We start from the raw sequence: 21276 nt of genomic DNA, 5'->3' as shown, positions 1-21276 counted from the left end.
TGGCAAAAACTGATCCAACTCGCCCTTGGACTTCTATTTCCATCTAAGTTCCTAAGAAAGTAAAAGATTTCTTCTCAATGGCTATGCAAACTGATATTGGTAATGGTGCTTCTACGTTTTTCTGGACAGATAGGTGGCTGTCGGGACATAGAATTGCAGATTTGACTCCACGGTTATTTAGAACTATTTCTAAGCAAAGGGCTAATCGGAGAACATTATTGGACGCTCTTTCCAATCACAACTGGATTTCGAATATTCAGGGGGGTCTTTCAGTGGGTGTTATCAACGAGTATCTCCTCCTGTGGGATTTATTAGATTTGGTTCAGCTAAGACCTCATGTTGAAGACAAGCATTTCTTTCGCCTTGCTGCCAATGGAAAATATTCTTCCAAGGAAGCTTATAGGGGTTTCTTTATTGGGTCAATTGAGTTTGAGCCTTTTCATATAATATGGAAGACTTGGGCTCCTCCGAAATCTAAGTTTTTCATGTGGCTGGTCGCTCACAAGAAGGTGTGGACAGCTGATAGGTTGCAAAGAAGAGGTATGGATCATCCGGAGAGATGTCCATTATGTGATCAGGATCATGAAACCTTAAATCATATGCTGCTGGGCTGCGTTTTTGCTAGAGAATTTTGGTTCAAGCTGCTTCTTCTTGTAAATCTACAACACTTGGCCCATCAGTCCTGTGAAGGGGTTTTTATGGATTGGTGGCAAGATTTGAGCACCAAGATTCCTGGGATTGCAAGAAATGGTCTTAACTCTCTTGTCATTCTTGGTGTTTGGACCCTTTGGAAACATCGCAATGGCTGCGTTTTTGACAATAAGAGTCCTAGTGTTGTTGTTGCTACTAGAAGTGTTGGTTTGGAGATTGATCTTTGGGTTATGGCTGGTGCAAAGAAGCTGTCCTTGCTTACTACCCCCATCCCAGGTCTCCCTGTTAGCTAGATAGTTGTAGTGCTATTTTGGTAGTAGTGTTTTTGTCATGGATGGTTTCATTTATGCTTGTTATTGGCCACCGTAGGGTCGCCTTATCTGTATCTTGGGGTCCTTTTGGACCTTTATCTCCTTCTTAATATATTTTCGCACAGCTCTCTTGCGCTTTCGAGAAAAAAGAAAGTGCGTGCTTGCTCTTGTGATCATTTTAGCGTGAAGTTTTGACTCCCATTCATTGTAAATCTAACAAGAGCCACTTACTTTGTGGTTGGCCTTGCGAAGACTTTGGACTTTTGTTTGATAAAGAAGAAGGAACACTCATCGGCCTTGATGATCGTTAGAGAGAGGGAAAGGGTTGAAAAAGACATGTATTTTGTGGAATCCTCAATGGGGACATAGGTTCTTTGTGGAACGAAACCTTGGGAAACAAATCACCCTTGTCTCATGTGTTTATTGCTTGTGAATTGTTTATCTTCTCCCCCTCTAAAGTGCTCTTGCTCTATTCTTCATTGTTACTATGAGTTGTTTCAAGTTAATGTCTCATTCTAAGAAGCAACTCTTTGCAAGGAACAAATTGTTTGTTCCTCTCTTTAACTAAGCCCTCTTGCTATATTCACCATAGATATTTAGTCATTAGTTGTGTTGCTTTGAGTTTATTCCACATTTTTTTGGAAGCAACACTTTTGCAAGAAAATGACTTAGTTCTTGTCGGTGTTTTGAACGTCGCTCCGACAAGTAAATTGATTGTGTGTGTTCTGGCTCCAAACGATGTGCATGGTGGCACAAGATTTATATTGGTTCGAGCAGAATGTCCCTACATCCAGTCATCGGCGGCTTGCGCTACCGCACGATTGATGATCAAAGCTCGTAGTAGGGGTTACAAGCGGGCGAGAGAGGGAGGAGAGGCTCCCAAGTCTCTTATCGTGGTGGAGGTGGAGCTAAGGGCTATAGAGTGGAGTCCTAACTAAGTCGTGTCTTGGCGGGGGGCTCTGGCCTCTAGGTCCTCGTCGGTACGTCCTCCTCCTTTTTGTCGATCCTTCATCTGGGCATCTAGGGTCTGTCTATTGCTTGAGCGTGCGTCCCCTTGTTCCTGTGTCCGTCCGTTTGTCTAGGGGCCAACCTCTTCCTTTTATAGGCTGAGGAAGGGTTCGACAAGCGGTGGCTTCCTTAGGAAGGAGCTACCGTGTAATGGTAAAACCAAGGGTTTTATCCGGGGTGAATCCACTTGCGCCCGTGGGCCCTAGGATTATCTAGTTGCGTCGTATTCTTTAAGGTGGATGACATGGGAAGCGTGGGTCCCAAGCGCCATCATTTGGGTTACACTGATCCCTGGCCTTCGTAGCCTAGGGCTTGGCGTGGCTCGTCCTGTTGCGCCCTGCCAGCGGTCTATGCACTCAGGCCTAGTCCCGATAGGTCATGAGTGCACCGCAGGTCAAGGGGCGCACGGGCCATAAATGCGCCACAGACTGAGGGGTTTGTATGCTATGTGTGAGTTGCATCCCGAGGGGCTTGTAGGTCTTGAGTGGCAGGCGGACTGGCACCCCTCTTGTGTAGGGATGGCAACAGGTTTAAACCCCGCGGGTACAGAGATTACAAACCCATACTCGCGAGATTAATGTTAAACCCATATCTGCACCCGCTACCCGCGACGGGTAGCGTATGTTACCCAAACCCGCTACCGCGGGTACACTCGCGGGCACAGTAATATAACAAATATTTATTAAACTGATAGCACATAATAATAAATATTTATTAAACTGATAAAAACATGTACCGATCTTAGCCAAAAGTTCTACGAGTTCCCTGGCGCCTGTAGTCTTCTTTTATATCATATGATTGGCTCCGCTCGCTCAAAGCTTTTGGGGTGGCACTAAATTGAGATGCATGTGCTCTACAGTCTACACAGACACACACGCGAGTGTGCGGGTTTGCGGGCACGCTTACAACATTTTCATACCCACGAGAAAAAACCCGTCGGGTTGAGAATCAAACCCGTACCCTTACCCACGGGTACAAACTCACACCCAAACCCGCACCCTATAGGGTTTTTACCCGCGGGCACACGGGTAAAATGTGCTCGTTGCCATCCCTACTCTTGTGGCTTTTCAGCGCCAGGCGCAGTCAATGAAGCCGGTCACTTATGATGGGTTGGTCTCGGGTCGGACGAGTGATCCACTCAAGTGCTTTCCCTTCGGCTCACCCAAACCCCATGTCTACTAGTTACGCCACACCCAACCCTGGGCTTGGTGCCGTGGGGCTCGTTTAGGGGTGGGTGATTCCAGGCCAGACGTTACCTTTCTCCTCTTGTTGACCGACGGGCCCCAGTTTCCAAAGGCTTTTCCCTAGCGTGCTTACTGACCAGTGGCCCTAGGGACCGAGGATCTTATCCCCGACAGTTCTACACTCCGATAATTGTTCATCGTGTTCTAACCGCTAACTAGGGGATCAAGTTTTGTGTTAAAGTTGTAAAATTTAGGTTCGTCTATTCACCCACTCAATTACGTTTAGATAAGAATTATAGCCAGCAGTTCGCTAGGTGGTAGGGGTCTTGCCACCCTACAATGAGCGACAGAGCCCCTAACGCCAATTAGGCGAGCGATAAGGATCGGTTTGTAAAAAGTTACATAAAGGTCACCGTCGCTCCATCCAGGAGGCGGCAGGTACCTATAACTGCAAAATTTTGGAGTCTCTATAGAAAATTGAAATTTAATTTATTTTGAATATAAAAATAAAAAAATTACTACCACTTGGTACATTTTCTAATAAGGTCCATGAAAAAACTATTATTCCAATGATACTAGTACATGTTGGCTTCATTTAGGATGACATAGTAACCGTTAAAAACTTATACTAGTATAATGCTCGTGTGTTACAACGACATATAAATATTCGATAAATATTAGAGCACAACGATTACATGTTATCATCGACCTTAATATATTACAAAATCTTTGCAAACAACCAATATAAAACTAAACTTGGGATCCGGGTGCCGCCTCCTCTCCCGCGGTTGTTCTTGTCCTTGCCGCCTACAAAGGCGCATGGTGGCGGAGAGTTACGGAAGCGGTTCGAGGCACTTGCCGACGGGGAATATAAAGGCGGCAGCACAGGTGGGGTGTGGCGGCTGGTGAGTCGGAGGCCAGCATGATGGCCTGCTCAGTGTCCTATATGGTGGTACGGAAGAATATGGGCGAGGAAGACGAAGACAGGAATAAAGATGGGAGGTTAACGTTAATATATGACACTAACAACGAGTAAGTAAGGTTTATCTTATCTGATTGTTAGGCGACACACAAAACTTGTGCTTTAAAGGAGTAGAGAAAAACTTTAAAGGAGTAGAGAAAGAGATGGGAGGTTGGAGTTAATATATGACACCAACAGCAAGTATGAGGAGAAGCGTTCGTGACAGCGAGTATGAGGAGAAGCGCTCGTGATGATTGTATGGTTGGTTGCGCATGCAAGAGGGAAGGCTTAACTTATCTGGTTGTGACGCACTACACACGAAACTTGTGTTGTACACGAAACTCGTGCTTCAAATGAGTAGAAAAAGAGATGGAGGTTGGGGTTAACATAAGACGTCAGCAGAGAGTAGGAAGATGATGGGCTCGTGGTGGTTGCATGGTTGGTTACGCATGCCAGAGTTAATGTTTATTTTATTTGGTTGTTATGCGAGACGTGGCCGAGAAAATCATATCTACGTATTTCGCCCGTAACGCTCGGAACTTGTGTTTTAAAGGGGTAGAGATTTTTTATCCAAGCAAATACATTGCAGCTAGAAAGCAATACCAAACATTCAAATCTATGGAGTATATTTCAAGCCCGTCCATGCCTTAGTTACATCGTCGAATAGTTGTGCTACGAGGGAATATCCGTGCCGTGGGGTTAAGCCGGCCGTTACTGTGCAATGCATGCACGCAAACGTCCAAGACATAACCCTAAGAAATGGCCCTGGTCCATGGAACAACAAACGGCACGCATAAGGTTGCGCACCACCTGACCTCGCTGTGTCGTCTCCTCGCGAGCCCGTGAACCCTGCTCCTGTCAGTGTCATGTGTGCACAGTGCACCCACAACAGCAACAGGATGCTCGATGCGTGCATAAAGTTGCATGCAGGCCAAAACTGGCTCTCTTCACAAGGCACATCCCTCTTCACTCTCTCCTCCGTCGTCCCGTCACTCGTCAGTCCTCGCTCTCTTCACTCGCTGAAAGGCAGGCTGGTGGAGTGGAAGCGCTTCACTCCCCTTCGTGCCACCCCAGCCCATCGCCTTCCACTGGACTCATCTGCTTGGCACTCCTCGCCCCGTGCTTGGATTCTTGCACTTGGTGCTTCCCTTCTCCTACCTCACATCACCCGCCCAGATCCAATCCACACGAGATTTGCGACGCTCCGGCCTCCCGGCACGAAGCCTTTCTAGGGATCGCCACTCGCCACACGCCGGCCGGGGCGAAAAAAGCTCTTCTTGGAGCCCTTCTGCTTGGCCTCTCCCTCTCTTCTCTCCCGGCGTCATTGTCGCCGCTGCCTGCGAGCAACAACAATTATGGCCGCCGCGACGTCGCGCGGGCCAGCGTCGGTCGCCATCTGTGCGCTCGCCGTGCTCCACGCAATGGCTGCGCTGTGCGACTCCGCCACCGCGGCGGCGGCGACGTGCGCGGGCCTGGCCCCGGCCAAGCACCGGCCGGAGGTGATATCCATCGCCGACTTCGGCGGCGTGGGCGACGGGCGGACGCTGAACACGTGGGCGTTCCGCAAGGCCGTGTACCGCATCCAGCACCAGCGGCGGCGCGGCGGCACGACACTGCACGTGCCGGCCGGCACCTGGCTCGCCGGCAGCTTCAACCTCACCAGCCACATGACGCTCTTCCTCGCCAGAGGCGCCGTGCTCAAGGCCACGCAGGTGCGTACTGCGTAGTGCGTACACGTACGCGAGATGCTACGAGCTGAAGCTGATGGATCGAGCGAAAAGGCCAATGGCATCGTGTGCAATGCAATGCGTGTTTCGAGTAGTAGACGGGATGTGTGCTAATACTATGCATCGTGCGTGCATGGGCTGCCGCGCGCGCAGGACACGAGGGGATGGCCGCTGGTGGAGCCGCTGCCGTCGTACGGCCGGGGCAGGGAGCTGCCGGGACCACGGTACGCCAGCTTCATCCACGGCGACGGCCTCCGCGACGTCGTCATTACAGGTGAGCTGAGCCTCGCCTTCCCTTGCTCGGCTAGGCTTCCTCCTCTGCCTACTGCTCTGTCAATATGTTGCTTACTACTGTGTGCCCGTGAGTATCCTCTATCTATCTGGGAGGACAAAAAGGCTGACATGCACAAGGTCTCCTTCCTCGTCGGAGAAGACTGAATCCTGCACAAACATATATTTGCCATACTACTGCCATAGTGCGTACCACGCGTCCACTCCAAAAGGTTCACAAGGCAGCACGGGACTTTGTATAAATTACTTACTACTGGATCACAATCACAACACACTTTTGTCAGTGCTTTGCTTAAACTAAATTCTGAGGCCCATACCATACTCCTAGCTAGATACTAGCTGGTACCAGCAGACAGCAGAGCCTGAATTGTTAATTCCATTCACTATCCTCTGGGATCGTGATCTCGTCCCTTTCCTTGGGCATTGTTAGGTGACAGGGGAGTCATCGACGGGCAGGGTGAGGTGTGGTGGAACATGTGGAGGAGGCGGACCCTTGAGCACACCAGGCCAAACCTTGTGGAGTTCATGCATTCCACCGGCATTCACATCTCCAACATCGTCCTCAAGAACTCACCCTTCTGGAACATCCATCCTGTTTACTGCGAGTAAGCGCGCTAACTACTTAGAGAATCTAAAATCCACGGCCCCAAAATCAATAATCCTGAATCATGATTACATACATTCTACCAAAATAGAGGATTTAAATTCCTTCTTTTCAGCAACGTGGTCGTAACCAACATGATGATCTTGGCACCACGTGACTCCCCAAACACAGACGGAGTCGATCCAGGTATGTAAGCTATTGCATCTGCAGCTCCTGCCCGTGTCACTCAGTCACACATGCGCGCTCGCTCAAATAAAGAAACCATGGCGGTGCGCATGCAGACTCCAGCTCCAACGTGTGCATCGAGGACTCGTACATATCCACCGGCGACGACCTGGTGGCCATCAAGAGCGGGTGGGACGAGTACGGGATCGCGTACGGGCGGCCGAGCGCCGGCGTCACGGTCCGGCGCGTGAGGGGCTCGTCCCCCTTCAGCGGCATCGCCATCGGCAGCGAGGCCTCCGGCGGGGTGCGCGACGTCCTGGTGGAGGACTGCGCCATCTTCGACAGCGGCTACGGCATCCACATCAAGACCAACGTCGGCCGGGGCGGCTACATCCGCAACGTCACCGTCGACGGCGTGCGCCTGACCGGCGTGCGCAGCGGCGTCCGCATCGCCGGCGACGTCGGCGACCACCCCGACGCGCACTTCAGCCAGCTCGCCGTGCCCACGGTCGACGCCGTGCGCATCAGCAACGTGTGGGGCGTCAACGTCCAGCAGCCCGGGTCACTGGAGGGGATCCGGGCCTCGCCCTTCACCCGCATATGCCTCTCCAACGTCAAGCTCTTCGGGTGGCGGAGCGACGCCGCCTGGAAGTGCAGGGACGTGCGCGGCGCTGCGCTCGGGGTGCAGCCGTCGCCCTGCGCCGAGCTCGCCACCAGCTTCGCGTCCGCACGGTCCTCATGCAGCTAGTTAGTGTAGTGATGCCTAGCTAATTAATTTCTGAATTCTGATGATGGGTGTGCTTTTAAGTTTGGGCTTTGTTTTACTTATTCTATGGCACCGATGTCTGTCTGTCTGTCTTTGCTTGCTCAATCACTTACTTTAGGCTTCCACTGCTAAAGTGCTAATCGTTCAGAAAACCTTACCACTGCAAATAATTTTGTACTCCCTACATTCTAAATTATAAAATATCTTAGTATTTATAGATACATTAATGTAGCTATAAATTTAAAACAACTAAGATGTTTTATAAATTGAAACGAAGGAACTAATACTCTTTATAATGTTTAATTAACTGTGGTGCGCCTAATCCAGATACAAATTTACCATCAGGGCATGTATAAGCTAGATACAGCTTTGTGGTTGTCTAGGTACACGATACAACTTAGATACAGCTTGCTACAATAGGGCGTATCTAAGTCTGCTATCTTAATAAATGCATCTATATTTCTTGTATTGAATTATGTTTGATTAAATGTGCACATAACTTTGTATACAAACATGTGTTTAGATAAAAACCGCATAGTTCAGATTTCTTGTAATAAAAACGCATGCAAGAATACAAACGTATGCACTAGCAATTAAACTGAACTGATCTATTAGCGTTTACAAAATCTGAACAAGAATACAAACGTATGCTATCTGACAGAGTTCCTTTTCAGTATACCCCAAATACTGAACTGAATACACCAGTTCAGTGAATACATTCTATTCAGTATTATGTACAGAACTTTAACAGTAACTAAACAAGAGATATATTGACCCTTTGGATGCCTGCTGTTCGACCATTAATTTACAATGGAAACTACACTGAACTTTTATGAAATCTGAAAATACTTTCTATGCTACCTGACAGAGCTTTTATGAAATCTGAACAAGAATTCGAGCTGCACATCTTGAAGAACAAAAGCTGCCGCTGCCTAAACTAAACTGATCAACACCGGTGATTTTACGATTTTTGCGCTAAACTGAACTGAATACTGAATACCACCAAGTCTTGGCATAGAAAGTACTGGCGTAGAAACTGGACTGATCAACAGCGAAACTGAATAGCACCAAGTATTGGCAATACATACATCAACAAAGCACCCGAAACAAGATATATATTCAGTCACTAAAGAAATTTATCTAACAACGAAACAAGAGATATATGTTAGATTGGATGGTGCCTAGAATCAATTACTAAGTCCATAGAATACCAATCCGTAACTGAAAAACCTCGATGACGAGTAGATCTGTTATACTGAGAGGAATAGGGAAGCATACATTCATTATTGTTGTTGACGCGTTCTGTGCAGTGGTGATGGAGAGTTGTCGTTTGCCGTCGGCATCACCTTTGTTGCCCTGCAGATGAACACCGAGCCGTTGTGAGTTGTCGTTCTTCGAGACACTCCGACGCTTAGGTGATGGGACCTCTGTGTGGATTACGGTTTCGGGACGAGGTTCTAGCGTTACCCTTCCTGCGACCCCTTAATCCTTTATATATAGTGTCGTGTGCACGGGGGCTTCAACCGAGATTAGCGTGGGCTCTCCCAATCAAGGGCCCGATTAAAGAGACGATTAGTTCGGTTAAGCCCAATCCGGTCTCTATTGACCGGCTGTAGAGGACACACCCAACAATCTCCCCTTTGTTCTATACATTCCTTATACTCAACTTTTCTGGATTCCATCCCTCGATAAGTTTATACATAGAGACCAATGTGTGACTATAACCGTTAAGTACCATCGCATTCATTGACTACAACATGCTCTCTTGCTTCAGAACAAAAAGATATTTTATTTGGTTGCAATCTGTAGCCCCTATGATTCAAGATCACAGGCACTCCCTTAAAACCCATGTCGACTGAAGGAAACAGTGACGTCTAAGAGGGGGTGAATTAGTACTTCTAAAAACACTTTCTAAACTAGGCCACAAATAAACCACTAGAGCAAAACCTATGCAAATAATCAAACTAAAATGTGCAAACTAAGTTTTGTTTAAGTGTTGCTATCTCTACCGCAAAGGCTAAGTTTCAATCTAAATAATCTACCAAAAATACAAGATTGAAACTTAAATACTTAATGTAAATGCGGAAGGTAAATAACAAGGTAGAGAAGCAAACTCTCGTGGATAACGCCAGTATTTTTACCGAGGTATCCGGAATCATGCAAGGTTTCGACTAATCCTCGTTGGTGCCCCTATGCAAAGGAAAGCCCACACGAGGGCAAACCACCATGGTCGAGTAACTCTGTAGAGAGTCGCGGGCCTTCTCCAAACGCAAGTGGTGCTCCGCTTCCGGCTCCTCTCGGACGCTCTCTGCCTTTCAACTATCAAGCTTTCAGCCCAAACGCCGCGGGCCTCGTTCCCTCCGGTACACAGTGGCGGTCGTGACACAAACTTGGTTGTCACGATCTCACAAGACTCTCGCCCCACTCGATACAATTACAACGGCTCACATAAGAGTCGAGGCGTTGTGTGGTTTTTCTAAACTCACTCAACTAACTAGGATTCACCTAGAGCAAGCGCTAATGCGGTCTAACTAAACTAAGCACTTCGCAAAGCACCTACGCTAATCACCGACTGATTCTATTAAGCACTTGGCTGTTTGAGCACTTGGAAATGTCTACAATATGCCTTGGTATGTTGCTTGGGCTCCCACACCTTCAAATGGTCGGTTAGGTGAAGTATATATAGGCCCCAACTCAATTATAGCTGTTAGAGAAAAGCTACAGCTCTCTACGACACACCAGATAGTGCGGTGGTGGGCACCGGACAGACTGGTGCCCTGTCCGGTGCACCACTAGTCGTTGGATCTGTCAGACGGTCGTTGACGTTGTCAGCCTTTGCAGCGGATAGTCCGGTGCCGCACCGGACAGTCCGGGCTCTCCTCCACAGTGCCACCAGGAACTAGTCGTTGGGCTACTGTTCTCTGGTGCACCGGACAGTCCGCCGTGTGGTACCGGACAGTCCGGTGATCTCAGCCTGACAGTCCGCCAATGGCAACACTTTTCTTCATTTCTTGGACTTTACTTGATACTTATTGATCTTCACTTATGGTCTTCATAATGTATTCTTTTGAGGTATTGCTTTCCTCAATGCTTTAGTCCAAGTCACTTTAGCATCCTGTGAACTACAAACATAAACACTAGCAAATACATTAGTACACATGTTATGCTGATCATCAAACACCAAAATCCTTTGGCCAAATGACCTGGGGTCCATTTTCCTTATAATCTCCCCCTTTTTGGTGAATGATGACAACACAACCAAAGCAAGCAAATATAGCAAACATTTTAATAAAAATATGCAATCTACTTGCTAGGATGCATGAAAGTCACTTAACGTGAGATTATGGTCTTAAGCCTCCTCCTAACTCCATAATTCACTTACTTCCTATTTTAGACCAAAGATACTTGAAGAACCAAAACCACTTGCAAGAAAAAAAAAATAAATTTGTGGTGATTGATGTTTGATATATTTTTCATTGCTTTGGTCGCTAAAACTTCTCCCCCTTTGGAATCAAACACCGAAAAGGAAGACATTAAAAGCATTTAGGAAGCAAAAAAGTCTTTCCCTCTAAAAAGATTACTCCCCCTAAAAGTGTATTCTCCTTTTTGAAAAATATTCTCCTCTTTTGTCATAGACGAATAAATACCCCCCTGTCGAAGATCCTCTACTTAGGAAAAAGCACATGATAAATAGAGGTACAAGACATGACTTGATTAAACTAACTCCTATGCATAGGTAAAAGATATATTTTGACAACATATGCATTTATAGCAACATGGGAAGTATAAGATATGAAATGTAGTTTAATAAAAAACTGGAGAAGACATGTAAATGATACAAATTGTAGTCATGTGAGTCATGAAAATGCTTTTAGATTTGCAGTGGAAGCTTATTGTCTTTCCCCGGGGACTACATTTTCCTTCAATGAGACTACTACACGTAATAGACTTGAAAGCATGCATTAGTATCAAAGACTTAGATTATATAGTAACCTCCCCTTGATGGTGTGCATACAAGTTTTGAATACTTGCAGAAGACTTGCACTTTGATTTTGATATCAAAAGGGGGAAATTATCTATAATCCGAACTTTGGCACATATAAGTTAAAATGACACCATTTGGAGAATATCACTAGTAGGATATAAACTTTTGAAGCATTAGTGTCATTTACTTAGGAATGTTAAATAAGCTATGTGCCGTGCTTAACTAAACATTTTAAATCATGTAGGTTTGCTCAAATATATGAATTGAAAGCGAGAATTCCTACCTATGATTGACCTGGTATGCATACAATTAATTGTCAAAAGTAAATATCACATGAAAAACTAGGTATATAAGGTAAAAAACTAGAAATAAGAAAAATAGATACGCATATCTAATACAATATATCTAGTTATCTTGGTCATGGGTGAGTAATTTGGGTCCAAGGTTTTCACTAACCCACTTGGCAATAAACTTGATCCAATATGATGCATCCCATGATATACATCCTAATTTTGTCAAGTCTCCAAATTCCCCGAGGTCCTTTGGACTTCTCACTTCCCTCTTGGAATCCAAACCTTCTTGGTGCTTTCATGGTTGAAATAATTTCCTTTAGCACCCAGATGCGTTTGGCCCATGTTCCTTTGTTGACTTGCTTGTTGGCCTTGATTGCTATCACCTTTCCATTATTTTTCTTCTTGATCAAGTATGGTGTAGCAGCCTTTTCATCCACCTTGTTGATGTAGGTGTTGGATATTTTGCTTGTTGGCTTTTGCTTATCCTTGGTCTTTGCCTTGCACTGGTAAGACTTGTGGCATTCCTTATGGCATAGCTTACAAATCACAATTTTGCCCTCCACAGGCTTGTTCACTCCCACAGTGGTGTTATCCTGAGGAGGTTGGATTTGTATGGCTTTGTCTTTCTTGTCATACAAAGCCTTGCTAAGGTGAGCCACCTCTTACTTTAATTGCTCATTCTCCATTGCAATCTCATCCGAACATGTTTCTATAACAACATTCTTAACAAGAACTTTATTGCAGGGGTTGGAATCATTAATTAAATCAAAGCAAGAAGTATAAGCATCTTTCTTAATAATTTTAGATATTTCAACCAAAGATACTCCTCGGGTGCTACCAATGTTTTCTAGCTTAGTAGTTAGCTCATTGTTATCTATGCTAAGAATTTCTATTTTTCCAAGCAAGTTTTCAATGGCTTCTTGAGAGCTAGCTAACTTAGCCTTTAGTTTTTCATTCTTTATAATAAGGCCATCATCGATAGCTGAGGATGGAGCATTAGATTCTAATTGCTCAATTTGAGTTGATAGTTTACAGTTTAAATTTGTAAATGTTTCAAATTTTTCTAGCAAACATTTATAATCATCTTGAGAGATAATCAGCTTATTTTTCAATGTTTTAAGTTGAGCCTTTTGTTTAGTGCATACATCCTCAAAAAAATAACAGCTTCCGCAAGCTCATCTAGGGAGGGCTTTCCCTCACCTTCATCATCATCACTACTGCTATCATCACTAGAGGATGGAATACTCATTTTACCTCTTGCCATAAGGCACTTGCGTGATGACCATGATGAGCGTGATAAGGATCGGTGGCTGCGTGTCCTTGGACGTTCATCTTTGCTTGAAGAGTCATCCCAAGTTTTGACACTTGTAAGCGCCTTGCCTTTGCTTCTCCCCTTTGTGGGTTCGACCACATTTGGACAGCTGTCCCTGAAGTGGCCCTTCTCCCCGCATGTGAAGCATCCTCGCTTTCTTTGCTTTTCCTGTCAATGTTAAAGAGAAGATCCTCGACCTGCAGAGGCACACCCATTAGATTAATCTTGCGGATCATCCCCATTACCTTTCTGACACGTCAGATTATTTCTTCGTCCTCGGAGGATGATGTTGATGGTTGATTATCTTCTTCATCATCACTTTCTTCTTCCTCCTCTTCTTCACTTGAGGAACTTGGAGTGGGAGCCTTCTTCTTTCCTTTGCTCTTTTCATCACATGCAAAAGCATATGACCTTGAAGAAGTTGACTCATCTTGTCGACCCATTTTTCGTGACATTTCAAATACCGCAATCTTTCTTATCACAATGGTCGGGGTCATTTGACTCAAGTCATCTATGTTGTGAAGAATTGTGATGATGCTCCCATATTTTTGTTGTGGTAGTAGGGAGATAATCTTCCTCACAATGTCTGAATCACCTAGCTTATTTATGCCAATAGAGTTGAGCTCATTGATGGTTAGATTCAAACAAGAGTAGATGTCTCTAACAAGCTCGTTTTCTTTCATGGCAAAAGAATTGTATTCATTTAAAGCTAGACAATGTTTTTGCTCACGGACATTGGATGTGCCGTCATGGAGCTCATACAATTTTAACCAAATCTCTTTAGCAGTTTTCCATGCTAAGAGATTCATACAAGCAATTTTTGGTTCTAGCATTCAAATGAATTTTTTTCCTCACTCGTGGTGGGTTTCGCGGGATTTTTGGGTGGTTTCATCCCATCACGAGTGACTCTCGAAACACCTAGATCAACGACCTCTAGGTAACAAGCCATTCTAGCACTATAATATGGGAAGTTAGTGTCGTCAAAGTGTAGTGGCCTATGGGTATCTATCCCCTTTCTCTAAAAGACGTCGGCACGATAAGCGGTGAAGCTAAAGCGTTTTAAATGATCCAAACCAGGCTCTGATACCAATTGAAGGAAACTAAGAGGGGGTGAATTAGTACTTCTAAAAACTCTTTCTAAACTAGGCCACAAATAAAACCCTAGAGCAAAACCTATGCAAATAATCAAACTAGAATGTGCAAACTAGGTTTTGTCTAAGTGTTGCTATCTCTACCGCAAAGGCTAAGTTTCAATCTATATAATCTACCAAAAAGACAAGATTGAAACTTAAATACTTAATGTAAATGCGAAAGGCAAAGAGAAAGGTAGAGGTGCAAACTCTCGTGGATGACGCCAATATTTTTATCGAAGTATCCAAAACCACGCAAGGTTCCGACTAATCCTTGTTGGTGCCCTACGCAAAGGGAAGCCCACGCGAGGGCCAAGCACCACGGTCGAGTAACTCCGTAGAGAGTCGTGGGCCTTCTCCACACACAAGTGGTGCTCCTCTTCCGGCTCCTCCTGGACGCTCCCCGCCGTCTCCACTATCGATCTTCCAGTCGACATGTCGCGGGCCTCATTCCCTCCGGTACATAGTGGCAGCCGTGACACAAACTTGGTTGTCACGGTCTCGCAAGACTCTCGCCCCACTCGGTACAATTACAACGGTTCACGTAAGAGCCGAGGGGGCCCCAATCGGTACAATTACAACGGTTCACGCAAGAGCCGAGGGGTTGTGTGGTTTTTCTAAACTCACTCAACTAACTAGGATTCACCTAGAGCAAGTGCTAATGCGGTCTAACTAACCTAAGCACTTTGCAAAGCACCTACGCTAATCATCGAATGATTCTATTAAACACTTGGGTGTTTGAGACCTTGGAAATGTCTACAATATGCCTTCGTATATTGCTTGGTCTTCCACACCTTCAAATGGCCGGTTGGGTAAAGTATATATAGGCCCCAACTCAATTATAGCTGTTGGAGGAAAACTGCAGCTCTATGCGGCACACTGGACAGTCCGGTGCCCTGTCCGATGCGCTAATAGCCGTTGGATCTGTCAGACAACCGTTGGCGCTTTCAGCCTTTGCATCGGACAGTCTGGTGCCGCACCGGACAGTCCGGGCTCTCCTCCATAGTGCCACCAGGAACTAGCCATTGGGCTACTGTTCCCTGGTGCACCGGACAGTCCTGTGATCTCAGTCGGACAGTCCGCCAGTGGCAACACTTTTCTTCATTTCTTGGACTTTGCTTGATACTTGTTGATCTTCACTTATGGTCTTCATAATGTCTTCTTTTGATGTGTTGCTTTCCTCAATGCCTTAGTCCAAGTCACTTTAGCATCCTGTGAACTATAAACATAAACACTAGCAAACACATTAGTCCACATGTTATGTTGATCATCAAACACCAAAATTCTTTGGCCAAATGACCCGGGGTCCATTTTCCTTACACCGGCTGTCGGTGTTTTGGGTTCGACCGCACACCCGGGGTTGCCCCTCAAGGTGTTTTTAGGAGTAGGACGGTGTCGACGACTGTAGCAAAATGGTTCGTGCCATTCGCACGAGGGACAGTGGACAAGATTTACAGGTTCGGGCCGCTTAGAGATGCGTAACACCCTACGTCCTGGTGAGTATGCTTGGTGAACGTGGTTACAAGAGAGCTCTCTGGATTGAGAATACCGAGAGTTAACGTGGGTGGCTAAGTATAGGGTCGATCGTTCTGAAGGGGTGCCCCCTAGGCCTTATATACTCGACCGTGGGGCAATACATGTGGATATGATAACAATGTGTAGCTAAAATATAGTGAACTGCTTGAGTTTATCTCCTTGTAGTTCTGCCGACTTATCCTCGCATGGCTCCGTTGCATGGGGGCTCCAGCGCGGGAAAGTCGGATCTCTGTTGTGGTCACTCGCTCGACGTTGTGGGTCGCCCGGGTTTGCACCGATCCGGCCTCATGTCGATCTGCTTTGCTGGTTGTCTCCCCCTAGGCCCACGAAAGAATGACCTTACGATTTATTGGGCCCTTGGGCCTTTCGTGAGGTCTTTTACTCTTTTAGTGGACCCGGGGATATCTATCCCCCACAAGCCCCCGATCTTTGGGTTAATTTAGAGGTAATCAGCCCAAAGATCCCAGGTCCAGCTTGCAGGTGATTTGAAGAAAACGACTTCTTATTGTCTCCTCCTGCTCCGATCATTCGTTGACCGAGGCTTAGTTTTGTGCTTGTGCCTTAGAGGTCGGCATTTCAATTTGTAGGACTCTGAACCTCATTGGGTGCACCGTGTAGCCCCCGAGCTTCGAGTAGATTTTAGAAAATAATTTACTCGAAGGTCTTCCCCGGAAATTATTTCCATTTGTGCTCCCGCGTTTTGGTTGAGGGCCGGCCTTGTTTTTAATCTTGTCACATGCCTTAGAAGTCGGCACTATCTTGGCTTGGAATGATAATCCATGGGGTGCACCGGAGGTGCACCCAATGGGTGTAGCCCCCGACCTTCAAATAGATTTTTGAGGACAATCCATTCGAAGGTCTTCCTTTTGTGTCTCTTTGCTGAAAATTATCCTTTCTTTTTGTAAAAATTGGCATGAAGCTATCCGCATTATGCTTTGGAGGTCAGCATTATGTCATCAATATTATGCTTCAGAGGTCAGCATGTATTTTGTCTTTAGCAGCCGACTTCGCAATCTATCCATATCTCGCTGGGTAGTGCAATTTATTTGCACTGCGACTGATTGGACATCTGATGGACGTTCTCTGTCTAGTCTTCACGTCGCTTCTGTCGGCCATATCTTGTACTTTACTGGCTATATTTGGCTTTCCTCTAATCCTTACTGATATCTCATTTTTGTCTTGAGGTATTCACTGCGTGCCCTGCACAGATGTGACCGTTTTGAAAAATATACTGATAATTCCTGGGCGTCCCCCCAATGGGTGTGGGCAAGGGACGGCTTGGTACGCTGAGTGTTTTAGGCGGCTGCTTCTGAGTAGTAATGTGATGTGACGGCGAGTGTAATCATATCCTCTTCGCTGTTGACTGGAGTCCCAATGGGTGTAGTGTTGCGTGAAACGGCGTCAGCCGCCTGACGTGTCTTCAGACGGGTTTGAAGTGTTTATTGAATGCTTTGCGACTGTTCAGTGACCGCGGTTGGAGGTGAGCGGTTGCCTTCTTCTTCTATAAATAACGCTATTGCCTCTCTGGCTTTTTCACATCTCTTTGCTGTTCTTTGCTGCTTCCCTCTCTTCTCTCCTGTCTGCTTCCGCCATGGGCAAGAGTAACAAACGCAAACGCGAGCCGACTCCTCCATCGGAGGACTTCGGCGATTCGGAATACTCGGAGGAGGAGTTCTCCTCCGAGTCCGAGGGGTCTCCGGCTCCCGTCTCTCCCCTGGCGTCATCTGACGATTCAGACGACTCCCAGGGGATTGCCGCGGAAGTCTGGACGTACATCCGGGCCGTCGAGCGCTCCGGGCTCGAGGGCTCGGATGAGTCGGAGTACTCCTCGGATGAGGAGGACTCGGACGGCGGCGAGGACGAGGACGACGACGATGACGATGGCGACGACGACGGCGATGGTGACGGTGACGGCAGCGGCAGGGGCAGCGGCGACGGCGACAGGGACGGTGACGGCGGCAGCAGCAAGGGCAGCACCAAGGGCGGCAGCAGCAAGGGCAGCACCAAGGGCGGCGGCAGCAAGGGCAGCACCAAGGGCGGCGGCAGCGGCAGCAGCAACAGGGCCAGTGGCTAGACGCCACTGGTCTTTTTAGATATTAGTATAGTGTAGTTTTAGAATAATGTAGTAGTAATGTAGAGTAGTATAGCGTAGGGGAGTATCAACTCGCAAAGAGTTGATTTGTAAATTTATTATCTTCCCTTAATGAAAGAATGACGTTGGCTTCTTCTTGATGACTCGCTTTGCCTGATTATGAAACTGATTCCTTTGAGACAGTAGACGAATAACTTGGGGATTTCACTGCCGCTTCCAGAAGTAGTTTGCCGAGTAATCTTGTAGACGGTGTCGGCGTTTCAGAGGTAACACCGAGCAACTGAACAATGTATCAGCGTTTTAGAGGCAACGCCGAGTGATTGAATGTAATATCAACGTTTTAGAGGTAACGCCGAGTGATTGAATATGATATCAACGTTTTAGTGGTAACGCCGAGTGACTGGAGGTTGACGTCGGCATTTTAGAAGTAATGTCGAGCGACTGAATCATGAAAACAGCGTTTTAGAGGCAACGCCAAGTGACTGGAGGTCGACGTCGGTATTTTAGAAGTAATGTCGAGCAACTGAACATGAAAACAGCGTTTTAGAGGCAACGCCGAGTGATTAGAGGTCGATGTCGGCATTTTAGAAGTAATGCCGAGCAACTGAACATGAAAACAGCGTTTTAGAGGCAACGCCGAGTGACTGGAGGTCGACGTCGGCATTTTAGAAGTAATGCCGAGCAACTGAACATGAAAACAGCGTTTTAGAGGCAACGCCGAGTGATTAGAGGTCGACGTCGGCATTTTAGAAGTAATGCCGAGCAACTGAACATGAAAACAGCGTTTTAGAGGCAACGCCGAGTGACTGGAGGTCGACGTCGGCATTTTAGAAGTAATGCCGAGCAACTGAACATGAAAACAGCGTTTTAGAGGCAACGCCGAGTGATTAGAGGTCGACGTCGGCATTTTAGAAGTAATGCCGAGCAACTGAACATGAAAACAGCGTTTTAGAGGCAGCGCTGAGTGATAGCAGGCCGCCCGAGCCACTTTGAGGATGATGGCCGAGTGATGAGGTGGCGCATCGGTGTTCTGGAGATAACTGCCGGATGACCACGTGGCACGCTGGGGTTTTGGAAATAACCGCCGAGTGATGACTGGGCACTTTTTGAAACGGTATCTGGCTCGAGAATATCCCATAAGAGCTGCGCTTTTAGCCGCCTTTGCTTTCCGTGCCCTAGTTCTTGCATTCCCGCTTCCGAATCTTCTCTGCCACTCGCCTCCCACTCTGCTTTGCTGGTAAAATCGAGATGGCACCCAAGAGGAAAAACGCGAGCTCGTCTGCTGTGGTGATCCCTCCAATCGACCCCAACAGCCAGTTGCCTTTCGCAGGTAACCATATGTCCATCATTTCCGAAGCTGAACTTCTCCACCTCGTATCCATCGGGGTTCTTCCTCCGCGGGAACTCTGTTCTTGGCGGATCTGCCACGGGTCTACTGTTCCGACAGAGGATACCCACAAGTCTGTTGTTTACGCCCCTTTTCTTCTCCGCGGCCTTGGCCTTCCCATCTCTCCCTTTTTCCGCGGCCTTCTTGATTTCTATCATATTAACTTGACCCATTTGAACCCTAATTCAATTCTGCAAATCTCCATCTTCGTTCACTTATGCGAAGCCTTTTTTGGCGTGCTGCGACATTTCGGTTTATGGAAATACTTGTATCATTGTCGCCCTGGGATGGCCGGGGGACAACATCAGTTGGTCGGGGGTGCCAGCTTGGAGATGCGCCGCGGACGGAAAACTGAATATCTCGAGATCCCCCTTAAGGACAGTATTAAGGGATGGCGCCTAGAGTGGTTCATAGTTGATAATTATGGAAATTCTCTCCCCTCCCGGTCGGGAAGACAGCCGGACGTTCGCACCCCAAGCTGGACCGAGTCTCCCACAGATGAGGAGGTAGCTGAGGCGGGTGTGTTGCTAGCTGAAGTTGGACTGCTGAAAGAGAGAGGTCTAACTGCTGAAGTTGTGGTCACTGACTTTGTTTTCAAGAACATTCAGCCACTGAAAGACAGGGCCTACCCAGCTTATCTGTATCGAGGGCTAGCCGACTCAACTCGGGTTACCAACAGGAGAATTCCTTCTACAGACTTGGTGAGCCGACTGGAAATGATCCTCAGGGGCAAGGTGTCAAATGTTGGTGCTCCAGTGGCGTACTCGGCGTGGAACTTGCCTCCTCCAAAAGTCTTCACCCTCTTTGTGTCAAATCCACCTGTTACTGATGGCAGTTTGGGCCTTAGAGTACGACCCTCTGCTGAAGAAGTTAGTGCTTTGGTTGCTTCGCTTGGGGAGATTCCTGACGATGAACGGCAGGTCCATTTTGAGGTGCCCCTGAACCCTAGTGATGCAGATATAAACGCTATGCTTGATTTGCTTGCTGAGGATTCTTCCGATGCTGCTCCTGCTGGGGCGTTGGCAGTGGTGCCCCTCCCAGAAGCTGATACGACTTTGGACGCTCAGAAACCTGTCAGTACTCGCCCGAGGCGCCCTTGCCGAACCACTCAGCCTGATCCTTCTGTTGATGAGCAAAAGAAGAAAAGAAGACGTCTCCGGCGAGTATCCAGTTTTGATCAGGACGCTGGTACCTCGGTTCTTGCTACTGAAGAAGTGCTCGCGACTGGACTTACTGACGCTGAACCCAATGGGTGTAACCAATCTTCTGCTGATCCCAATGTGGGTGCTCCACCTGTTGCTGATCCCAATGGGGGTGCTGCTTGTGTTGTCAATGTGGATGATGAGGAGGAAGAGAATGAAGCTCCCTTGACGAGGAAAAACAGTCGGCAGTTCATCGCCAGCGGTGAGAGTAGTGGAGTTCCCTCTCCTGCTTTATCTGCCCTCATTGGTCTGCAAGAACTGTCCCTGGACAACTTTGATCAAACTCTTGAGGATATGGTCCCAGAGGACTTGTTATCGGAGCCAGTGGGTGATGATGCCACGGAAGCTTGCGTTGACATGCCTGATGCTGGGTTGAGGTCATCCCGTGCCTCGTCGACCTTAGAGCGCGATCTCGAGGGTTGGGAGACTGACTTGGATCGTCCTGGTCCTATGGAAGTAGCTGAGGGCCTATCAACCTTAGAGGTGGTTACTGCAGAGAGCCTGGATCTCAAGAATGGTGCTGACACATGCCCAGCCCCCGAGGATGTCGCCGGGGATGACTTAGCTCAGGTGAAGAGTGCAAGCCACTGCCCAGCCCCTGAGGGTGCTGCCGAGGATGATCCGGCTCAAGTGGGCAGTGCCAACTATGACCCAGCCCCTGAGGGTGCCCA

At 47.2% G+C, this 21276-nt stretch overlaps 1 protein-coding gene across 1 annotated transcript; it reads left to right on the top strand.

Moving 5' to 3' along the window:
- The first annotated feature begins 5346 nt into the window (after positions 1-5346).
- On the top strand, positions 5347-7798 carry LOC100384246 (uncharacterized). The gene is made up of 5 exons (NM_001176812.1): positions 5347-5827; positions 5996-6116; positions 6564-6738; positions 6853-6923; positions 7019-7798. The coding sequence occupies exons 1-5, from the start codon at positions 5471-5473 to the stop codon at positions 7648-7650; spliced, it is 1356 nt and encodes a 451-aa protein (NP_001170283.1). The 5' UTR covers positions 5347-5470; the 3' UTR covers positions 7651-7798.
- The last annotated feature ends 13478 nt before the right edge of the window (positions 7799-21276 follow it).

Source organism: Zea mays, chromosome 4 (genome assembly GCF_902167145.1).
Source record: "Zea mays cultivar B73 chromosome 4, Zm-B73-REFERENCE-NAM-5.0, whole genome shotgun sequence".
Taxonomy (NCBI): Eukaryota; Viridiplantae; Streptophyta; class Magnoliopsida; order Poales; family Poaceae; genus Zea; species Zea mays.
Note: the sequence above shows the minus strand (reverse complement) of the source record. Positions and strands in the feature narration are given on the sequence as shown.